Source organism: Coccinella septempunctata, chromosome 7 (assembly GCF_907165205.1).
Source record: "Coccinella septempunctata chromosome 7, icCocSept1.1, whole genome shotgun sequence".
Lineage (NCBI taxonomy): Eukaryota > Metazoa > Arthropoda > Insecta > Coleoptera > Coccinellidae > Coccinella > Coccinella septempunctata.
The window spans coordinates 15,867,405-15,886,862 of NC_058195.1; the positions used below are offsets into that span (position 1 = coordinate 15,867,405).

Below are 19,458 nucleotides of genomic sequence, written 5' to 3' on the forward strand. Positions count from 1 at the left end.
TGGTTATAGCTTGATTTACTGTGTTACGCAAACGCTTGTATTCTCCCCACAAAGCCTCAGTTCTGTTTTTTTTATGTCGTGCTTTAGCCCTGTCTCTCTCCTTCATTAGTTTCCTAATTCTGTCTGTCATCCACGGCGCATTCTTTTTCGAGATTCTTATAGTTCTAGTAGGAAAATGTTTATCAAATAAATCCGATAAAGTTTCAGAAAAAAATTTCACCTTCTCATCAACATCATTCATGTAAAATATTCTCGAAAAATCCGAACTGGTGATGTCCTGAAAAAGCAACCGTTCATCGAAACCTCTACAATCCCGGACTGTCAAAATCCGCGGTTCAATCTTCGGCTTCTCCACCCCCACCTTACACGCTACACATTCATGCAAAGAAAAACTAGATGGACACAAGAAGGCCGATCTATCTATTGATTGCTATCACAGATTGCTATTTCATTCACAGACTACCCTACTACCCACTCACACTAGTCTGTGAATTCATTTGTTTTCACCATTGAACTAAAGAAAGTTTCTTTCTTTAGTTCAATGGTTTTCACAAAGATTAACGTCTGCCTCTTTGGTTTTCACGCGGTTAGGCTCAGGGACAACTATGGTCGACTCTATGGTTAGGCTACATTGAATTTCATAGAATCGCATTCGATTTGAGAAGATCTTGAATAATTTGTAATGGCGATTTTTGGTTGAATAATTCAATTTGATGGGATGTCAGAAAGACTAACTTTTAAAGACATCCTCGCGGAAGAAGAATATGAGTTACTTGGTCGTTTTTCTGACGATTTTTCCATATTAGTCTTGAAAAAGACTAACATGGTGGGAAAAAGACCCACCACGTCACTACAGATCTTTCAAGGATTTGTCACTACACAACATGACATATGACATTGTTGTCAGATACTCTATGAACCAGCTAACCTCTGCGTTTGCCTGTAGTCCTGTCATAGTGTCATATCCAGAATCTGCAGTCATATCAAAATCTAATGTAAAACCAAAAGGGTAGTATCTTCGATAAAACGTAACGTTACGAAATTTGTATGAGTTGAAAGTTAACTTCTCATCGTAGCCAATTGATTCTCCTGGATACTTTCTGTTCCAATCCCGTTGACAAATCATCTTATCATGGTTTGTAAGGAAGGTCAACAGGTTTTTCCAGGTGATGTGCTAAGTGGTTTGAAATCAAATAAGCTAGTGAGTATTCTTGGACCAGGATTGCATCGAAATGATGATCTTCCAAATTCAGTGATTGTAACTAAAGTAGGGACCTTGGGTTTTAAAGCTCCCAATACTTACTGGGTGGAAAGCAACGAGAAAAGATATTCACCCAAACGGGGAGATCTCGTTGTTGGCGTAGTCATAAAAAAATCTGGAGATATGCTGAAGGTAGATATTGGAGCCAGTGAACATGCTTCCCTGTCGATGCTATCCTTCGAAGGGGCAACCAAAAAACAAAAAGTAGATGTGAATGTTGGTGATGCAGTTTATGCAAGAGTCCATAATGCATACAAAGAGATGGAACCAGAATTGATGTGTGTTGATGCACTTTTCAAAGCAGGAAAATTAGGATTACTATCCAATGAAGGATTCGTTTTCAACACGAGTGTGAAAATGGCACAGAAGTTATTAGACCTAGAATATCCTTTATTATGGACACTTGGAAAAAAATATTCCTTTGAAATTGCTGTGGGGTTGAATGGAAAGATCTGGTTAAAATGTAACAGGACTTTAGATACTTTAAAAATTCAGCAAGCCATTCATATTGCTGAACGACAAAGCAACAAAAGCATTGTAGAAACTTGTCGGAAGATAAGATAAAAGTTGTATAGTATTGTTTCATTATCATTATATATTGATAACTTTCTTGAAATCTTGAGGTCCTCAATTGATTTCCTAATCTTTGTATTTTGGAAAATTTTTGACTTTAATTGATTACCTTTGTTTGATTCCTTGTTGAATCTGAAAACTGATCTTTATTCAAGAATATGTGAAAAGAACATGCATATATTTTAGTAAAGCAAGACTTATTGGACAAAAAATTTTGTCTTTTATGGAGAAAAACCAAATTTTGAGAGCTCTTACTATGAAAACACCATAATAATTATAAAATTGAGCTGTGAACTATGTTTATCATGATCAAGAAGGCTAAAATATTCTTCAACGAAAATGTATAAAAAAAAAGGGAAAAAGTAATATTGGCTATTGATTTTTCTCCATGATGTAAAAACTACTCAGTAGTTGTGAATATAAGTGCACTATTATTTGGATTTACTTTTTCCATGGACTAGTACAACTAAAATAGGTGGATATTTTCAAATATTAAACTGGTCTTCAGCTAAAAATATTACTTGGTAGTAGTAAATATAGTCCCCTATTTGAAATGGATATAGCGACATCTAGCAGATAACCAGTTCACTAACAATTAATAATGTAAAGATTCCATTGTAATTTATACATACAGTGTGTGTAGTATCGAAGTCACTGTATCTATATACCGTAAATAGAGGTATACATACAATGAATCTATCAAACACAGTGGCGACAATTGTGGTCTCGTTTTTCATCGTTTTAGCAAGAATATGGCGGATTTGGTCACACGACGTGACGTGAGCCAATCCGCATTCCGAATTAGAGATCATAGCATTGAAATATGTGCTTTTAAGCCGCCATATTCTTGCTAAATTTCCAATTGTCGCCATGGTGTTTGATAGAGTCACTGTATAGGTATACAAGCAACATCTACGTCTAGCAGAAAACCAGCTAACTAACAATTAGTTATATATCTGCCAGATGACGCCACATGCATTTCAAATAGTGAATCAATATAATTGTGGTTCATTTATATTTATTTACATCATTTACTACTATCAAGTTTTTGCTGATGATTAGTTGAATTTTTGGAAAGATTTATGTATTCTAGTTTCATTTGGGAAATTGTTACAAGATCGAAAATCTGAAGTTGGTGTACATAGAAATCTGTACTCGTGGTTCTCACGATATTTCACAGATGGAGCAGGATGTGTGAACTGGTTCCACATCACATCAAGGTTGGGCAAACTAAAGAAATCTAAATGCGGTATAGGCGTTGTCCACTGAATTTTAAGGGTAGTTCGTATCTATTTTCACCCAGTACTAATACAATTTTATTAAGCGGTGGTAAATTCAAGATTCAGTGAAAAGAAGAGAAAAAGACTAAGAGACATTAACTCTGCCGTTCTATTTGTAGAATATTTGAATATTTATTGTAGGTACCAATGGACAGTTCGAGAAACTATCTACCTACTTCTCAATCGGATAATCCATTAAACGAAACCAACGTGATCCGTAGGCAGCTTCAAGCTGAATATGCGTGCATAACACCGCCTCCGAAATAATTCAAAAGCTGAAAAATCCCGAACAATACATTAAGCCTTGCACTTGTTATATGAATTGAACCGAAACGGAATCGCTCTCTGCAACAAATAACAATGGAATGAATTCGATGTCTGATACTTTCGAAAGAGTAGGTATGGCCTGCCTGCAAGCGAACTCGAACGCGTTGAATTTTGTACCGTTGTTGGCCGAGTCGAAAGCGAATACTCCCGTACCCACCCTGTGCACGAAGTAGACTCGTCCATCCAGCTTCAATTAAAGCGAAATACTATCCATCGAGAAAATATCGCACCACGCCAATATGAAGAAATTCACAGAACGCTCAATTCATAATTCATTTTTGGAAATTTATCTAAACATGAAACAGCGTCTCCCTGTGTATTTTTTAGTCATACAATTTTATAAAATGCATATCGGAACAGCGCTTCTAATAAAATTATGAGCATTCCATGAAATCGATCCTTGTATGGCCCCAAAACAAAAACCAGTAGATAGAAAATTTACAATTTATTAAATGTGTGAACATCTTGACTGAGTGGTTATTTAGTTATTGATTAGTTTAGGTATGAGCAGAGATTACCTTTTTCTTTTTGGAATGAATAATTCGCTTGCTTTCGTGTTTCCGGGAGATTTTTAGACTTAGCTGTATCTTGTACTGAAAATTTATATATACACTCCGTGAAATACGTATGATACACAATAAGGTTCATTTACTAAATTAATTTTTGGATATTGTATATTCCTATTCCTATAAAAGGAGCTATGTGAAAGAGTCGATTCCACAAAATTAGTACGAATTTTATAACCCGAATAGTAGAACAGCTTTCCGACCGAAAAGTCCACTGGATAGAGATGAAAGATAAAGGATCGCTATAGAATGCTACACGAAAGCGTCCGATCGATGTTGGACGTACTCACCGCGTTTTCGCCTTCTAGCGCTCGTGCAGCGTTGCCGTTTTCTGAGACGTACGTCTGAGATTGGTGATTGCTATAGGCGGAGCGCAGGCATCATTTCGTACCAGAGTATCGCATAAGCCCCAGCATGTTGTGTAGAGCGAAATTATTAAGAGGAGTCGCTCGCACTGTGTCAAAAAGTGTTATTTCAAGAAAATGAGTGAAACCAAAGCCAAGGAATAAATTGTATGAGTGCTACATAATTAAATTTCAAGTGTGAGGTGTCGTTATGTGAGTGCAGGCTTTTTCGGGTGGTTTTCGTGTTTTTTCCAAGTTTACCAAATCGGTCGTTAGTGCTCCTTCCTGATCCGCGATGAAGTTGAAACGGCTGTGTTTTTTTGTGAAATAGTGTTTGTGCGTCCAAAAACAAATATTTCTCAATGTGGTGTTTAGGGCAAAATGGTCAGAGAGACTAGGCATTTGTGGGTAGGAAATTTGCCCGACAACATACGAGAAGACCGAATACGAGAGCACTTCAAACGGTAAAAACAATTTTCAACCATGATAATTGCATGATCCACTGAAGTAGATTTGTTGTATTCATTATAAATTATGAACATATACATATGCAGCTTTATAGCTATATAGCATTTTAAGTTTTATAAACTTCCTAGTACCTACCTATTCGAAGGTTGGTATTTTCATATGGTTTGTATAAACTATGTTGTAAACAATTCAAATCATAGTCCTTGGTTTAGAGTCAAAACTATTCTACGTTCATTGGGAGTGCCAATATCACCCATATTTCATCCTCAAATATTTAATTATGCGCTTTTAGTTTTATCTGCTCATTTCCTCCCAAATCATTAAATTTGTATAATCCAACGTAGGTATATACTAAATTCCAGCAAACTAAATATCTATTTCCGTGGAATTCAGTCGGGGTAGGTAGATATATGTGTAGAACTTTTTATTTTAATGTTAGTCGCCCTCGACTTATGTACTTTTACGAATTTATAACTACGGTCAAAATGGAGAATTTCACCTGACTTGTGACTTTGCCTGGCGTCTAATGATAGTATATACATATAATGTTTATTTAACTCCCAGAAACTGGGCTCTTCGCCAAGAAACAAATGATTTTTTGTTCAATTTCTCTGGGATATATATATATATATATAGGCACTCAATCATGCCGAACAGACGCGAAGAATTTATATCTATATTGGGAACTTCTTTCAAGTTTATTCGAATGATTGATTGAATTTATATTATTTTTCGCTGAGGGTTTTTCCCAAATCTTTCGTATTGTATGTTAAACCTTTTTATGCTTTATATTGTATGATGCCTAAAACTGTGTATATTATATTGAAAACAATAAAAATAACATGCATTCAAAGGAATTCATCGTCAAGCAGGTTTTGAAACTTTTAAGGTTGATATTCTCCGTCTGATTCTGTCTTAACATAGCGTTTATCTTGTATCATCACGTTATTGGCAGAGTGAAGTTATGTTAATACATATTTCCATGAGATTGACTCTTGGATTGACTACCTTAATTTTTATTATTTAAACTTTTCAGGATAAAATCTTTTACTTAACATTTTATCAAATTTGAGAGATAACGACAAAATGTCGCAATAGAAGCTTAGCGTTACTCCCGAAAATTCATAGCTTACTCCATATATTATATACAATGTATTTATTTTTATGGATAAAGTATCTATCAAAAATCGTGCTTCCAATTAATTCAGAAGGTTGTTTCGATTGAGTTTCATTCAAACCAGATGGAAAAGAATGAAATTTGATTAAAAATAAAATGGTTCTGGTTTCATTTGCCTGTTTCCTATTCTATTATTCTACCAGAGGGTGAAAACACCAATGAGAACTTTTCAACTGGTCCATTTCTAGGGATTCAATGTCGCTTCCAAACATTTACCCTCCGCATTGTTTGAAACGCATCAACGTCGTTCTTGTTACTGTCATTTAGATGCAGGTTAAAATAGTTTCCCTTCCACTCGAGAGCTAAGCGTCCATCTGCATTCAAATCCTCTGTTCTTGGGTCTCCCCTATAGCCAGGCAATAAAGGCCATATAAATGTGAAGTCGACGGGGATGTCATAAAATACCTAACATGACTAAGGTTCTTTACTACCTATTTGCGAACGTTTAACAACGGCTGCTAAAAAACGACTGGAACTTTACTATGAAGTTTTGGATTTTTGTTTGTCAATGAAAAATGCATAAAAGTTTTTGTAACTGTATCTCTATTCTTTTCACCAAAATTTAAACGTTGAAATTTTTTTTATTACCCAATATTTTGTAGGTACGTCGCTCAATTTATAGTATAACCTGAGTATTAACCATTAAGGATAATGAGGAATCCAGAATCGATTTTCTTACAGCTTGTCTATCAGCATCTTTATTGGCATCGGATTAAAAGAAGTAGGTGCATTGGAAATAGAAAAAAAATCAAAAATCATGCTTTTTTGAAGCTCATTGGCCCGTAAGTTGTGGATCTACCGAAAATATGACAATAACAGTTTTAGAATTCAACTAGACAGAAGATTATAAAGATATTTATGTTTAAATATACATTTAGTTTTGTGTTCTCATAAAATTGTGAAGAAATAAAATATGTAGAAATATCTACTCACCATCTACATATACCTCTATAATCGATATTGAAATTTCCTCGCAGTGGTACAGTACTATTTTTATGCATCGAAGTTCTGACGTTTCTCTAAAGCACAAAAAACTTCCGTGTGCTGTGATTTTATGAACAATGACAGTTGAAACAATACAGAACGAAAACAATGACTTTTGTAGTACTGTATTTCGTGTCTGATGGAAAAGTTTCTCTTTGTTTTTTGTCCCGGTACTGTGAGCAAACTTTGTCAACGTGAACGGTGTGTGACATGTGTATTCGCAGCTGGTTTTGAGGTTAATTGCTCAAACGAGCTCGATTCTTGAATCTTTATGTCCCTCTTTGTCGAGCTCTATGTATATCTGTGCTCCTAATTCGTACCGAACATTGAAATTGATCATGCAGTGATGAAAAAGGTCTAAAAATGGTCTGCGAGTGTTCTGAAGAAATCATTGTAATAAAAGTTCACCAAATATTATTCTGAATTTTTATGTGGGGTATTTGTCTAAAATCTTAGTAGATGTTTGAAAGTGGGATTTGCGAGATCACCCGACTTAAAATTTTGGCAACAGTACTTATGGTAATGTTAGTTCAATTAGAGCTAATATTATGCTTTCCACATTGTAAAGCAGCTTTCAGAAAGCATTCTATATAACCGATGGAAATGTGGATATTTTATTTATAGGTGATGTTGTCGAAAGTAGCCTGCGGCTGGTCCAAACATGGTCAGATAAAACTGCCGTGAAGGATTACCAATCGTTCTTTATGGAGAAATACCTGCCTGTTATTTTTAAATAGAAATCGTTGTTGCAAAATGTTCAGTCCATTCACCTTCTATAAAGAATACACGGAAAATTGTGTAAACTAAAGTGTTCTTTGAAAACAATCCGTCTACTTACGTCTGCACTGCAACTATGGTATCAGAATTCCAATTCTTTCATATAGATAGCTGAAACCTTAAGGCCGAATAAAAAAAGTACTTTTCATTTTGCAAACATAGGATGGCTTTTCTCGAGGCTTTTCTTGAAATGTTTAGGATATGTGGCGCCACCAGAGAAGGATCAGAAGTTAACCTTGATCGTTTGTTTCGTTAAGAATCGAAATGTAGCCAAATACTGGTTCTAATATCAAATATTTGTCGACCTTGATGATGTTCACATTCGATTTATTCATTTTGACATTATACGACTTTATGATAATCATATAATAAACATAAATTCCCATCATTACAATTGCTTCATTTCATATAGATATCCATACAATTCTACACGAGGCATCTTATCTTATGGCATGGAGTCCTGAGAGCAGTATAATAATTACTCGAAAAATTATAATAATATTGAAGTTGGAAGCCAAATTATTGCATAAAAAATAAAATTTTCGATAACTGTTTTTTGAGCGCTCAGCGCATAGACACATGTTTTAAATTTTTATGATTGACCCATAGAGACATGTAAAAATGTTATGATTCACGCTACTCTTTAATTATGTGCTAAGTGCCAAGCTTTCCAAACGCAATGAGTATGCAAAGTAATTGGGAATTCAAATGTAGATTGCAGCGACATAGTGGTGACAGTTCGAAGTAAAAAGTTAATGCCTTTACGTCATTGTTCTACGTTCCTCGATGTAAACCATAGACCTAATAATACATTTTATTTTATTAGGTCTATGATGTAAACAAATAAATGACAAAAGTGCCTTAACTTTTTATTTACAAAAATAGCCACCAGAGGGCGTATCGCTTGTTTTGAATTCCCAATAGCACATCTGTCTATTGGAGACGTCTTAAAGACGTCTGTGGTAATAGGTACTTTCAAAACGCTGGTAGGAAAAAGGATATTAAATTTTTTTTTATTTCAAAATAGCTGAGAATCTGAATAGAATATAATATCGAATCAAATAATTATGTGACAATAAGGATATCGTGTGTATAGATTTCAACGGCAAGTAATAGGTTGTATATCATATCAAATATTGTGAGTTGAGACCGGAAGGTGTTTTAACTCATGGTGGGTTTCTATTCCATGAAAAATATTTTATTTTTGAAGTCTATTCCCCTACGTGCCGAGATTATAAACCCACAACGTCGTGGGTTACCCCATGGTAGTATCACCTTTCATGGTGATACTCCACCTACCTTTCTTCGATGCTGACACCAAGTCACAACCAGATAGATGATTTTTTTAATCAATAAATGATGAACCTAATTAAACAGTTTCCTTCGATAAATAACCGCATAATACGTTGTTTTCATAGAAGTTTGTAATGTTGAATTTGGTGAAGTAAATCCGAGTAAATCAGGTGACGCTTTTTAATGATCATCATGTTACCAATTTAGTTTGAGGTCAACTTCTATACGCTAATAATTACAGCTTTATGTATGTGTTATTGCCTTATGTTCTTTTTGAAGACCACCTTCAAATACTATTGGAGGGACTTCATATTGTAGGTTAATTTCCACAAAAAAGTGTAGGGCTAGGAAGCTATCACTTCTGCAAAACTCTGCTTGCAATTATCAACTACCTGTTTAACTAAGTAGAAAAACTAAATTTCTATGTAGACGTTCAAGTAATATGAGAGATTTCGTTGGAAAATCGTAAAGGAGTAAATTCCTAATATTCCTTACTTACAATTCGAGAAACGTTTCGTTTCACTGCCCAAGTTCTCTACATCTACAGTATAGCCAGTCGGTAGTCCGTGGCTACTTTTCACCTATGATTATGCTCAGTTGGCGTGAACGTTGGCAACCGTGGACAAGCGCGGCAACGTCGATGTTATGTAAGCAGCTGTGCCAGGTCTTATGACGTCATTGCTCGTGTAACGAATCTATCTCTATCTAGTAGTTCTTCCATGGTTTTGGTGTTTCGTCTGTTCTTCATTATGGAATTTTCCTCTGTATTGTTTTATTCGAATGAGAACTATTAACTATTGGCCATATAGATTAGAAGAATATGGTCGGATTCTGTGATCATTGAACTGAACATAGAACCATCAATTGAACCACGGTAGAAAATAAATTGAAATGAACAGATTTAGAGTAACGTGAATCACCTTCATCGTGTTGTCTTCCGAGAAAGGAAGGAGTTATTCTGCCGAGTAGTAATAAAATAAATCTACATACATAATAAATTATTATAACAGAAACGGTCGTTTCAATAAAACTACGTAGCTAACAGCGACATGTCCCTGATTTTTTTTCAATCACAAATAATTGAAAGGTTATATTTATACAGTACTACAACACTATCCGGTCATTTCCTTGAAACCGTTTTACCGTTAATATTTCTCTTCGATTCTTAGAACTGCGAGAAAGAAACGATCAGGCCATTAGCATACTAATGGAGACTGGTTACGCTAGTTTCTTGTGCTTCGTTATTTAGTGGCGTTGCACGGTTTGAACGGAACAGAACTCCATATTTGTTTCTTTGCTCTGATGAACTTTTCATTCAGTTCTGCAACAAAAGCTTCAGACCGATTGGCGGAAAAGATACGCTATGAATGTGCTCTGTCAATTCGAACTTTTCTTGATTATATCTTGACTATAGAGAGAGCTACATTAACCTTTAAAAAAGCCTGTAGTTATGACACCTTGCTGACTGTCAAAAAATTAAGATAGTTTCATAGAAATACCACTTTCGAAGTTATTAGTGTGATGATACAGCTCTCGATTTATCTCAGACAATGTTTGAATACCTTTAGGTCTAATTGTTGAATTATGTTGGCAAATTGGTGTTTATAATTCCATTATAACCGGAATTTCCGAAATTTGGAAGCAATATAAATTATTTGTACTTATATTTATCGATTTCCGATTATGTTCAAGATGATTAAACAATGTGTTCTGTCTGTCTGTCTGTTGCTAATCTGCAGCAAGATATTGTTCATTTCATACAATTCAAATGTTGCTCATAAATTGATGTTGTAGCTTGTAGCTGAACAGAACATTAATTGAAAGTTCTGTGGCCAATTTGATTAATCCAAAAATCAGATATATTTTGACCTTGGGATATTAGTTTTGTTACAGATAGCTCTTCTTTTTCTTTGATATTTAACATATGGTTAATTTCAAAAAATACTTTTGCTAAATAGGTACTTATGGGTTCACAGCCAGTTTCATAATCTATTTTAATAATCTTTTAGAGAGACTATAACGAAGACTATACGATACTGTTAAAATTAAAGGGACTTTAGAAAAGATTAAAAAACTGGCTTAATTTATAAGCGAATAATTGTATTCAATATAGACGAATACTAATAAATCCTGAAAACTATTTTAATGATCTTTTGACATACAGAATAGATATCAGCAAAATCAATCATGACTGCGTTTCGTTAGTACGCACATGTGTATTTTGGGGTCAGCCTGTATGTATATAGAAGAAAAAGAAGACGATTCTATGAAACCCAAATAATTCGGCGTATTCGTTCAGTTTTTCATTTCATCCATCTGAATTCATTTCGTCTGGCCCACAGTAGTCCAGTAAACAGAGCTCTGAAATCACTTTTCTCGGAATAAGCTGCATTTTTGATATAATGATTGTAACGGTGAAAGAAATACATGGTGAAAAATGCAGGTGTCAGAATTATCAGGAACATTGAAAAATTCGTGCAAATGTTAGAAAAATCACGTTTTTCTCGAAATTTTCGAAAATGAGGAGGTTTATCAAAAAAAGTTTCGAACAAAAGTTGTAGAACGGAAAATTCTAGTAAGAATCAAGTCTTTTTTCATCCCCAAAGTGATCATCCCTACTGATTAGCAACGTATATCTGTATTTTTAATTTCATCCTCGGCTACATGACAAGAAGATACCAGAAAGTGTAGTTTGGGGCGCAGCTTATTCGGCCAGGGTTGTATTCTTGTTTCGATATACGCTCTAAACGCTCGAATTTCTGGCTTGGACGGAAGCTTAAACGGAGAAACCAGATGTTCATGATTTGACTGAATTTAAATGAATAGACTTCGTATATCGAGTATATCGACTGTGACTAGCGCTATACTCCCGAAGAACGCGATTGTGAGTAGCATCGAAACGTGTCAAATTGATAAAATTAAATTTTGAAAAACTTAGGCATTATTTTTTGTTCATCTCTATGGTGAATAAAAAATTGGGGGATGGGGAATATTATATCTCAATGCAAAAAATTTCAGTAGTGTAAGGGATATCATCGAAAGCGAATATCTCCAAACTAGGGTATATCAAATTTTTGTAGAATACATTATTTGCCCCCACAACAGGCATCATTTGTTTTTCATTTCAAAACACGTTAGAAAAATAATTGTTTTATCGTACAGAGAATCCGATATCGCTTGATTTTGGCTGTTTCTGGTTCTTCTAAACTGGATGGCGTCTTATATCTTCAAACGATAAAAACATTCCATAGGCACTTTTTCACTGGGAATACAATACTACATATATTCAATTTTTTATCTCATCTATTAAGGGTGGAAAAACAACAGTTTAGTTACAAATTCGTGCTTCTTGTGATCGCATATCGATATGTCGATATTTTCAAGGCAAAATCAGCATAAAAGTGAAATAATCACCAACTGATCTCTGAGTCTCACATACATTATTCTATGAATAAAGTGGACATAGAATACTTCAATACATTGTAATTGTAAGGTCATACAATGCGGTGAATTTCCATAAATTTTCTGCCCTAGATTATTTCCAAAAAGAAGTATTTCCACAGATATAGGCAACCTAGAGAGCAAGATCACCAATCGTTTCATTTTTTAATGGGGATGTATTAAAACAGAATTTCAAGACTTCAGTTATAAATAGGGCTGATTAAGAGCAAAGTCAGAAACGCCATCAGATAGGTGTTTCTGCGTTATGTTGTTGAATTCTGCTAGAAAAAGATTTCGAATTTGTTAGCAGAATGATGGTACTCAATTTCAGAACATTTTATGAGTTTTATTTATATTAACATTGATTATAGAAATTCTGCTTGATATGTATTCAAATTGAGTGTAACATGAATCACATGATTTTATTGAATTTATAGATGTTCCAGCTAACAAAAGAAATTCTAGTTTTAATTCGTATTATTGAGATGGAAATTTATTGTGAGTGGAAATTTTTGTGTTCAATGGTTTCATAGAATTCTGTCGAAAATGGGAATTTCCCTGAAATGGTGATTTTGCTTTGAGAATAGAAGTAATATATGGACATATACAGGCTGTGTCAAGTTCGAGGGCCTATTAGACGTTTCTCGAGAACTGAACCTATTTGAAATCTGAAAATTTGGATTATGATATTGTTCGACATAATCTACTGACTTTAAATATTCTTGAAGACCAAGCACTTTCAGTTATAGAGGGAATGGAAACAAATTTTTCCAAAATTTCTTTTTCTCTATTTTTTCGTTTCAGATATGATACAGTATTCAATTTTGAATATATTTCTGTTCAAATCGTTGCATTCGTCCAAATTGTTTTCATATTATTGAGAAAAAAATGAAAAACTTTCCACAGAGTGTTCCGAATGCTGTGTCAAAAATGGGAATCATGATTTGCCCATAACTTCGTTTTTCAAATTAGAACCCTAATTTTTCATGATTACGCAATCATGAAAAACTCATGAAAGAATTCTTCGAAGAAAATAATGACAGTGTTCTAATATGTCAATGCTCTAAAAATGAATAAATCCTGAGTTATATGGGATTTTTTTTAAGTCAAATTAAAAATTTTTAAGTAAAATTAATAGTATCTGTTTCATATCAATAATAATATATGGTCATAGAAAATCCAGTTCTCCAGAAACGTCTAATATAGGCCCTCGAACTTGGTACACCCTGTATATTTTCGAAAAGCTAGTTATTTTTTGCATAACCTCAGATCAAAAAAAGATACTTTCCTTATTCAAAATAAAGAAGTTTTTTTTCAGCCTTAGTAGAAGAGATAACAAAAAATTGAATATGGATCCGTATTCCCAGTGAAAAAGTGTCTGTAGAAAGTTTTGATCCTTTTAAGATATTTTCGAAAATGAAGAAGCAATGACACATTTTTTAAATCGACAAAATATCAAAATTTGGTTATATCTTCAAGACAAAGAAAGATATTGTAAAAAGGTTTCCACTAATGGACTTTTCACAAATATGCAACACTGCAACAGGCTCAATTATTTTATTTTTTTGAGATTGCTACAATATAGCACCAATCCTTTCGATACTAGCATCTGTTTGAAGAATTATGGGGGAGTTTGAAGCAAAAATTGCCAAAATAGGAGGCATCCGTCCACTTGAAATCTACATTTTTTCTCAGTAAATTATGAAATAGTTCTAGAATTCTACACTGATTGGAAATATATTTATGATGAAAATATATTTTTCCAAGAAATTGCCCGATATTCTTTGTTTTTGGAATGAATGAATTTCATGGCTTTCACGTTATCATAAATCGGACGAATGGTATTATTTTCTATGATATGTTCCAGGTATTTTATTGAATTTTGAGTAAAAGCTATTTTATACCTATCTTTTACTCTGATAGGAATCGACGAGAAAGCCGAATTGATATCCAGCGCTGAAAACTACTTAACAATCTCTAGTTTTTTTTTTATCATTTCACCAATTAACAGAAAAGGTTGAGATTCCGGAACAACGATTTTGTTAAAATATAGAAAATCTATGCATGAACGTGATCTTCTGTTATCTTCTTCATTAAATTCATTAAAATTCATAAACTTCATATTGTGAATCTAGTATATTTAATTTTTTTTCTTTAAGTAATTTCTTCCTTTTTCTGCAGAAGTTTTAGGTTATCATCTGGAGTTAAACAAAATTTTTCAATACAATCGAGACTTATCAACAGGTCATATTCAAAATACTTTTGTTTATAACAATAACTTCAATGAAATCCTCAATATTAATGATCTTCCATTTTCAATCTTACAATACTATCTGTTTTATCAATATCTACCACAGGTTGTTCTGAACGTGCTCCTATATTCTTTGCCCAGTTTTTTCGAAATCTTATAATTTATCATTGCATTATCAGCTTCAGTACCATATTTACCTTCAATCATTTCCTGGTTATTTACCAACACGTCCAGTCGAATCAGTGGTATCTCATATCATTCCTAGTTTTATTGAATTCGATAATTTATCATTCAGGTTTTCATGAAGTTGAGCGTTATTAACTGCTTTTATTTTCTCTTTATTCTAACAAACGTCCTGTCTATGAAATCTGTTTGGTGAACCCAATTTTTCACAGATCTGACTATTTTTTTTCATATTCACGCTTTAACTTTTTCTTCATCCCTACTGTCTTATGAAATTTTGTGTTCTCATCTTTAACTTATAACGTGTTTTTGAAAGGCAATGCAGCATTTCATTATTCAATTTATTCTGAATGAAAATTGGTAGACCAATAACGATTAGATCAATTAAAATATTTTCAGGCATGTGATAGTCACTAACTTTATTTTTCAATTGCGTATTCCGCAAAATTTCCCTTTTTTTTTCTTCGAAGTTTTTCACCTTTTATCTTAAAAACGAAGCGTCTCCACGTATTCAGGTTCATTCAAAAAAAAATTATTTATTCTTATGAGACATACTACCCATAGAATTTTAATAAACGTTTTGTGACACCCGGTATGATGGAAACGTCGACTTAATACCAAATTTATAGCGAATAATTTTATAGCAAAAGCTGTTATTTCATGTTCCGAAAATATTTTAAGAATTATAAAAGCACTCTCCAGACGAAATAACTTCAAGCCAACCCTGTATTCCAGGCAGATGTTCGCTCGACAAACTACTCGTTTCTGGCTTGTCGTCGTGCGGGAAATTCAAAATTCGATTGCCTCGCTCAAATACAGATATACGTTGCTAATCAGTCGGTATGAACACTTTGAGTATGGGAAAAGACTTGATTCTCACTAGAATTTTCCGCTCTACAACTTCTGTTCGAAACTTTTTTTGATAAACCTCCTCATTTTCGAAAATTTCGAGAAAAACGTGATTTTTCTAACATTTGCACGAATTTTTCAATGTTCCTGATAATTCTGACACCTGCATTTTCGACCATATATTTCTTTCACCGTTACAATCATTATATCAAAAATGCAGCTTATTCCGAGAAAAGTGATTTCAGAGCTGTGTTTACTGGACTACAGATGCTTCCAAACATCCAGACAGAACCGCATTTATAAGCCTGGTATTTCGATCTATTTTAGTTGGCAGGCGTTTTTCTTTGATCGATCCGAATCGAAAGAAAAAAGAAAGCGTTTATTTACCGCGCTATATCAAGGATTTCGGAAAGTCGATCCCGTTTCAAAATAACCTACACCTGTTGTTAATTTTTTCGGTTTGTTTATCGTTTTTTTTTGCCTACTTGTTTGTTTTCGAAAAATGAGATGCATATTGGTCTGAATCATTTATTCGATAGTGAATCTCTGGCATTCAACAACTCGTTCTCCGTCCACCTCGTTTTTCAATTACGTGAAATGAAGATTTGATGTTTTCCCTAAAAATGATACAATCTGGAAATTGATCCCAATTTGTTTTTCCGAATAAAAAACATTATATTTGCTTCGATATTCAAACATTTTCTATTTGCAATCGAAAAACAATAAATAAATATAAAAAATAAGATATTATTCAGAATATTGTAAACTTATTTTTGACAGTAACTAAAATATAACCCCAAATTTGCATCCAAGTCTACTTTCTTAAACAAAAGTCAGTCAATTTACCAGAGCCTAAACGTTAAATTTTCATTATAGTTCCTTTTTAGAATCAATTACATATTTATGTTGTTTTCTTGATATGTGTATATGTTGATTTGGTATTTATATTTTTTTTTCATTTCTCAGGGTTCAGTACCGTATGGTACAAAAGGAACCCTCAGGATGCCGGTGAGATATCGATGTCTATCTGTCTGTCTGTGTGTATCAAAACTGTTTCATCAACAACCCAGAGCATGCTTTTTGGCCTAAGATGCGGTTATGTGTAACAACATACTCCATTTACACAAAGTGTGTTCTGATGTAAGAGCTTCCGGATGATGTTTTCTGTTAAATCTTGAATTGTACGAGAAATAGTGAAATTTTTTATTGCAATACGATGAATAACTCATTTATGCCTTTGTTCATATTAAATTTGTACCACTGCATTTCACAAAATACTAACAATATCAGGTTCTATAGCATATGGGTGGCTAATTAATCAATCAATTGATCTTCTACGTTCTGGTCAGTCTATAGTGAAAATAATCAAACTATTCCAGGCGAAAAATTTCGATGTAAACCCTCAACATGTTTTGAATCAATCAGATCATCTTCAGGGGAAAAAAGAATAAAGAAAAACAATATAAAAGTAAAAATAATGAAATCACTCAAAATAATATTCTGACTTTTATATTCTGTTGTTATTTTTGTTCCTATTCTTGTGCTTTAAGCTTTACATACAAGTGAAGCTAAAAGCACAAAAACTGCTCTCAGAAAACAAGAACAACAACAGAATATACAAGTCAAAATAATGAAATCAGTCAAAATATTATTTTGACTTTTATATTCTCTTTTATTCTCCTGAAAATGAGCTGATTTCCTCGAAACATATTTAGGTATTATTAAATCATCAAAGCTTTGTCTGGAATAGTTAAATTAAAATGATAAATTTAATGAATTGAGTATTGTTGATGTAAGAATGCGAAAAAACATGTAAAAACAGATGAGATATGTTTCAGATTGATTGAGAGCTGTTTCGCTTTTGAATTTGGATTGAAACACTTGTCTAAAATTTCTCATAATGTACATAAATTATGAACAATAAATATCCGGAATCTCTTATTGAAACAAACACCCATTCCTATATTTGTAAACCGAAATTTTACACATCTGCTTCACAATATGATTCACGCACTATCAAATTTGATGTTTGAATTTTTTTTATATTCAATCGAATTAGATTTTTGTTCCACACTGACAGGCAGATCTGAGATTTTTTCCTAATTTCATTTTTCAAGTCGTGCTTTAATGTCGATAGCATGTTTGTAAGCCCAGCCCACTCTTTTTTATAATATTGAATTTCAAGTTGACAAATCGCAAAACGAATCAGATTTTTCCAAAACCATTTTTGCCAGAATATGAGCGAAATAATTCGTACAAGTTGCATTATATCGACCATTCACTGTTCCCTTGAAAATTGTTTCACAATACAAGTTTTATTCGATCAAAATCGTTTTATTCAATAGATGGAAGTGCATGCTATTTTGTCGTTGTTTTTTCATAATGTAATTGAATAAATCGAAACTATTATCTATAATTGTTTACAGAAAATACATTTGTGAGATTCTGTATTTCTTATTATTTCCATTAATTTTACCGACAGAATTCAGATGCAAAATTGAATTTTTTCATGATTATATTCAATTACCACGTGCAGATAAAAAATTTGACGAAAATTTTCTTTGTAAGTTTGTCAATGATTGAAATTAAGTATCTTTTTTTCGGGAACTGAAATATGAATCTCAATATTAAAATAAGAATAGTTTACGAAAGGGGTATTTCTTGAAATAGTCTTTTTCTGTTAGGTACTTTATCTTTTATTTTTGAAATTTTAAACATTCTGTTTTTGTGACATGGTTTAAATGTGAAATGATGCGAAAATTCCCTCAGAAATTAGATTGTTTTCTCATATTTAACTCGATCGGTTATAAGATGAGATTTAAAATTTTTTATAACATTTATAGAGATTGTATACTTTGTATTCTAGAACCTCTGCCAGATTTCTAAGATATTGATAGAGAATTGTTTAATGAAATAATAATTCGAACATGGTTTGGTTGTTTTGAGTAAGTTATGTTGGATCGAATAAAATTCATACAGGGTGTAAATAAAGAGTTGCGATAAATTTAAGGGGATATTTCTGTCAAGAAATAGTCTGGGTCATTCAAGTAAAATATTTTTTTGAGTAGCTCCTGTTTGAATACAGCCTTATTCAGGCTACTTATCTACCATTCGTTTAAATTTGCTGAAAGTTTTTTGGGTTGGACAGAAAATAGTGGACTGAAATCTTGGTTGTTTATTCAAAGATTGATTCAAATGCCATATTCATGTTTTGCACAATAGTTTATTTGAAAACAGAATTGGATGAGATTCGAAATTATTTATTTTCCCTTCTATTTCAAATATTGTTTCTGTAGGACATGTGGCTGAAAAAAAAAACAGGAAAGGAATATAAAATTAGGATACGAAAATGTCTATCGATAACATCCCAGAAAATAATTCATTTTCCCAATTCCTCAGTGAAGATACTTTCCCACAAAAACCTTAAATTCTTCTGCAGTTTTTTTTTTGTCCAGATTCAACTGAATCACTATTCCTGTTTCATAGTGTGATGTAACAGTAGTGAAGTATACTTGTTACCCAATAGTCTTGTACCTGAAGGAAAAAAGGCAACGAAACGAGGAAGGCTTTGACTGAAGTATTCCATTTCAGAAATCCAATCCCTATTTCTGCACCCTAGGTGGGTCCTTTCTTGCGTTATACAACTAGACCTGTATATTGTTACTCCCGAATGCTCTCGCCGAA

At 33.2% G+C, this 19,458-nt stretch overlaps 2 protein-coding genes across 7 annotated transcripts in view; both read left to right on the forward strand.

Annotated features, from left to right (window-relative positions):
• The first annotated feature begins 941 nt into the window (after positions 1–941).
• LOC123316603 (exosome complex component RRP40) lies at positions 942–1,940 on the forward strand. The gene has a single exon (XM_044902767.1). The coding sequence runs from the start codon at positions 1,133–1,135 to the stop codon at positions 1,823–1,825; it is 693 nt and encodes a 230-aa protein (XP_044758702.1). The 5' UTR covers positions 942–1,132; the 3' UTR covers positions 1,826–1,940.
• A 2,444-nt stretch (positions 1,941–4,384) lies between these two features.
• The window catches only part of LOC123316626 (protein split ends-like), a 154,594-nt gene continuing 139,520 nt past the window's right edge, over positions 4,385–19,458 (forward strand). For 3 of the 6 annotated variants that reach the window (XM_044902797.1, XM_044902799.1, XM_044902803.1), the window contains exons 1-2: positions 4,385–4,815; positions 16,741–16,782. In XM_044902797.1, coding sequence (XP_044758732.1) covers positions 4,733–4,815; positions 16,741–16,782 — 125 coding nt within the window. In that variant the 5' untranslated portion in view covers positions 4,385–4,732. The remainder of the gene's footprint in view (positions 4,816–16,740; positions 16,783–19,458) is intronic. The other 3 variants (XM_044902798.1, XM_044902802.1, XM_044902800.1) reach the window with 2 other exon arrangements.

Bases quoted from the DNA above. Each gene is read 5' to 3' on its own strand.
- LOC123316603 (XM_044902767.1), top strand. From the start codon at position 1,133: ATGGTTTGTAAGGAAGGTCAACAGGTTTTTCCAGGTGATGTGCTAAGT.